Consider the following 4,904-nt stretch of genomic DNA (forward strand, 5'->3'; position numbering starts at 1 on the left):
ATATATATATATACACACACACACATACAGGGGATATATTTACTGTATATATATATATATATATATATATATATATATATATATATAAATGCTCATTTTACTATTCAGCCTGTATCATGAACGGGCCTGTACAATTTCATGTTTGATTTTGGATAAACCATTTTGATATTGTTTTTGGGCACCACCACAAAATTTACATCAAAGAAAAATTATTTGAGAACCACTACTTTAGAGAAAATGCAGCTACATATTCCTTATTTACAGAAAAGCGAGACATACTTAAATACACTTAAACTGCCATTCAGTGGATTGGACACAAATTATAATTCTTGATTGTTATTATTGTTATTATCGTTATTTGTATTTTAGAATAATAGTGAAATGATCAAAAAATATGAAATATCACAAATCTTATCAACAATGTTAGAACCGTCATACACACACATATGCCTTACATGTTTATACAAATACTGTATAAACATTTGTTTTTGGTCATATGAAACATATATTAAGTCATGTGTACCCAGGCTGTAACCAATAGTATATATCATTTAAAACTAAATATTTTCAATTTGTTGAATTTAAAAAAATGTGATTAATCTAGACAAGTCACAAATGGAAACGTTATCCATTAATGCTAAATTTCAGTGAGTGAGCGGTTTATACTGATTCTCCTTCTGTTTAAAGCATACATGTTTTTAAACTTGCCCTGAATTGCACACAGTATTGTTTTCCTGTATGCACTGGATAAGAAGTAATAGATAATTGGGTCTAGGCAGCTATTTAGAGCGGACAATAGCAAAGTACTCTCATTTAAGATGTGCAACAATTGTTGGCTATGAAGATCTCCGATCACATTCAGCTGAGCCAGAACGTATGGTATTCGTACTGCATGGTAGGGCAAGAAACACAATGTAAAAATTGCTGGTACTAAGAAAGTCTTTATGATGACCCTCTTTTTGCGACTCTGTGCCTTAGGGTCACCATTACCCATGGACATAGTCCTGAGTTTCTCAGTGATCTTCACATAAAAACAAAGAAAGGCTACATAAAAAACAAGGAAGAGCACCACTGTTGTCAGGTTTATGATCCCACCGACAAGTCCCTTGCTGTGGAAGTGGAAGCAGACCTTGTCACACACATGCTTTTGACTGTTGCTTGAAAAAAAGGGAATCATTCCAGAAATGAGGATCACCCAGATGATGTAGCTTGCCGTGTGGCTCCACTTTGTCTTTTGGATTCGAAAGACCCAAACAGGCTTGATGATTTTCAAATAACGATCTAGACTGATGAGGCTGAGGAACAGGATGCTGGAATACATGTTGATGTAGAAAAAGATGCCCACCACCTTGCACAAGTAGAAGGGACCTTCTTTGTTGTGGTAGTAAACTCGCAGGGGCAAACACATGACCAGGAGAGTGTCCGCCAGGGCAAGGTGCCGCATGTACACGGCCATGGAAGTGTCTGTATGCCGCCGAAGGAAAAATATGTAGAGGGTGACGGTATTACAGAGCAGACCAATGCAACAGATGAGAATGTAGCCAATGGGCAAGAAGGGCCACAATATGCCATCATGAATCTGACAGGACTTATTGGTGGTTAAATTGCCTTCCTGAAACATTGTGACAGCCAGAAAAATTGGTGTACACTTGCTGACTGCTGCTCCTCAAAATCTTGAAATACAGTGATTTTCGGTTGTCCTAATGGGGCATGGGAGGAAAACGTCAACAAATGGTCTATTTGATGACAGGTTCTCACTTGATCTATTCCTACAACTTGTTGAATTGCTTTTGAATAAATGCTAAGAGCCCAATAAAAGAATATCACTCTTACCTGTATGGCTGGTTTGCTTGTGCTTGAGCAAGTGACTAGATACATGTCAGTTCAGAAACTCCAGTACCTATGCAGGAAACTCTGCTCGCATGTGACGTTGGATCCTGGTTGCTGTGGTTGACATTACTGCTAACCTCAGTAGAAATGCAGAGCAGTGCTAGATAAGCCCAGCAAAACTCGCTTCCATTCTAAGAGCACAGGAAATATCTGGTTGCTTAAAAGGAAAACTGGTGACCATCACCTAGTTTTTACCCCCAACAATAAACACTTGAGGCTTGAGGAATATATACTTTAGAGCATAGGTCATCCACCCCGATCCGTGGGTCTCCAGGAGTATGGTTGAAGACCTCTGCTTTAGAGCTCTTTGACTTGTAACAACCTAAACAACCTTACAAGTACCAAACCAAAAACATAAATGTCCTCATAAAATTTGCCTTTCAGTGTCTTCATCTTCTGTCATGTGCTCAGTAATAAAATATCCAATATATTTCAATTTAACACAAACAGTAAGATCCTTATCAGACAATTTAAAGCCAGGAAATGTTGACATTCTCTTTAGGCCTTCAGATCATAACAACACACTTACTAGCATTTTATATAATACCATGTTCAAAGCCATGCACAGAACTGATGAGTTACATTTACATTTAGTCATTTAGCAGATACTTTTATCCAAAGCGACTTACAAAGTAGAAGCAATCAGACCAACGAGTGAGCAACAATAAACAAGTACTGTGACAAGTCTCAGTTAGTCTAGCATAGTGCACATAGCAAGGTGTTTTATATACTATATATATATATATATATATATATATATACAGAGGCGGACAGTAACTAAGTACATTTACTTGAGTATTGTACTTAAGTAAATTTTTTGAGTATCTGTACTTTACTTGAGTATTATTTTTTCTGGGAGCTTATGACTTTAACTTCACTACATTTGAAAGACAAATATTGTACTTTTCACTCCACTACATTTCTATCAAGGTCCTCGCAGTAGAAAGTCGTTACTATGTAGCAGTTTTGAAAGTCAGTAGGTTAATTTTTTTCTTCTCTAAAACGTGACTTTCTTTTTTTCAGACAGTTTATCAGTAATCACTCTTGTGGGGCTACATGAAGAGATTTCCCAGCATTTTTTGAACACTGACCAGTTGCAAATGTGATATTTATTTACAACAATTCAATAATAAGAAGTTAATATTGTGGTATATATTAGACACAATATTGTCTGATTTTGCTAAATTGTGTAGGTGAAAATATTACCTATAAAGCCACAGAGGAACTGTTGTGCGTCTCCTAATAAAACACAATAGGTGTTGGACTTGAAGCAGCACTGCACATACTGTTCTGTGTGTGACATCAAAGTACCATGAGAGCGATAAGACAGCATTTAAAATGTTTGTTTTGATGTCAAATAAGTCTTGCTACCATCCTGCTTTTGTGGGGGTGGGTAGGGGTGTTCAATCATTTTTTGTTTTCCCCATAGGTTTTTAACATTCTAAAAGCTCTTTATTTCCAAATATACTACAAGCTAATCAGTGTATTCAGCAGGTTTAATGTATTCTATGTTGCTGCAGAAGTATTGTAAGTACTACTACGTACAACAATAAAACAGTGCATTGACATAAAAAAGGAAATTTACTTTTGGTACTTAAGTACTTTTAAAAGCAAGTACTTCTGTACTTTTACTTACAGTAAGTAAAAATCTGTCTGTACAACTTTTACTTGTAATGGAGTAATGTTTGACCAGCAGTATCTGTACTTTCATTCAAGTAATGGAGTTGAGTACTTTGTCCGCCTCTGTATATATACAGTATATCTAAGGCCCTTTCGCACCGCTTTAGTTCCAGAACTAAATGTACGGTACTAAAGTACTGGGACGATTTTGCGCTAACTATTTCCCAGTACCATTTAAAGGGTTGCAACAGGAGGATGGAGGACGCTGTGATCGGAGCTGTGTTTTTGTTGTGTCTCGCGGGTTTCACAATAATGGACATGGAAAGTCGACGTATACGTAAAGTGATTGAAAGAACGGAAAGGAGGACTAAGAATCTCCAACGACAACTGGCAGTGCTACATTTGCTACAAGTGCCTGCACTTCAGCGTCCATCCATCTATCGCTGTTCTCCATACTTGCGAAATAAGTTTACATGTTTACAGTATGTTTACACTGTGTTTTCATATGGGTTTGGCCAATCAATGTCTACTTACGTCACGATTAGTACCAGTTGTGCTGGTTAGACCCTGCTCCGGAGTAGGAGCTAATTTGGTTCTCGAAAAAGGCAGCCCGGTACTAAAATCGCTCCCAGTTCCGGCAGTGCGAACACGCCGAAAAGTGGGTAGTTCCACAATTAGTTCTGGTACTATGAAAAGGTTCCTGCGGTGCGAAAGGCCCTATATATATATAAATTAGGCCAAATAGAATAGGTAAGTGCTAGGTCAGGTGATGGTGAAAAAAATGTGTCTTTAGATATTTTTTTAAATGGCTAAATAGATAGGCAGGTTGTTCCACCAGCTGGGAACAGTCCAGGAAAAGGTCCGTGAGAGTGATCCCTCTTCGGGATGGCACCACGAGGTATCGTTCAGAACGCAAGCTTCTGGAGGGCACGTAGGTCGAAACTAGCGAGTTTAGGTATATTGGTGTAGCACCAGTGGTTGTCTTGTAGGCAAACATCAGTACCTTGAATTTGATGCGAGCAGCTATTGGCACCCAGTGCAAACTGATGAAGAGAGGCGTGTCATGAGTTTTCTTTGGATCGTTGAAGACCACTCTGGCTGCTGCATTCTGGATCAATTGCAGAGGCTTGATAATACATGCAGGAAGGCCTGCCAAGAGAGCATTACAATAGTCCAGTCTGGAGAGAACAAGAGCTAGGACAAGGAGTTGTGCGATCTGCTCTGTTAGGAAGGGTCTAATCTTCCTAATGTTTTATAAGGCAAACCTGCAGGAACGGGCCATTGTAGCAATATATTCTGTGAAGCTTAACTGATCATCCATCACAACTCCAAGTTTCCTGGCTGTCCTGGAAGGAGTTATGGTTGACAAACCTAGCTGTATAGAGAGGTTGTGA

At 38.4% G+C, this 4,904-nt stretch overlaps 1 protein-coding gene across 1 annotated transcript; it reads right to left on the minus strand.

Moving 5' to 3' along the window:
- Positions 1–618: 618 nt before the first annotated feature.
- Positions 619–2,240, minus strand: LOC107582012 (probable G-protein coupled receptor 34). Its single transcript, XM_016267702.1, has 2 exons — positions 1,834–2,240; positions 619–1,700 (listed from the first exon to the last, which is right to left on the minus strand). The coding sequence occupies exon 2, from the start codon at positions 1,619–1,621 to the stop codon at positions 638–640; it is 984 nt and encodes a 327-aa protein (XP_016123188.1). The 5' UTR covers positions 1,622–1,700; positions 1,834–2,240; the 3' UTR covers positions 619–637.
- Positions 2,241–4,904: the final 2,664 nt, after the last annotated feature.

This window comes from Sinocyclocheilus grahami, unplaced genomic scaffold (assembly GCF_001515645.1).
Source record: "Sinocyclocheilus grahami isolate Dianchi unplaced genomic scaffold, SAMN03320097.WGS_v1.1 scaffold39.1, whole genome shotgun sequence".
NCBI classification, from domain to species: domain Eukaryota; kingdom Metazoa; phylum Chordata; class Actinopteri; order Cypriniformes; family Cyprinidae; genus Sinocyclocheilus; species Sinocyclocheilus grahami.

Excerpts from the sequence above, each read along its gene's own strand:
- LOC107582012 (XM_016267702.1), bottom strand. The coding sequence starts at position 1,621 with ATGTTTCAGGAAGGCAATTTAACCACCAATAAGTCCTGTCAGATTCAT.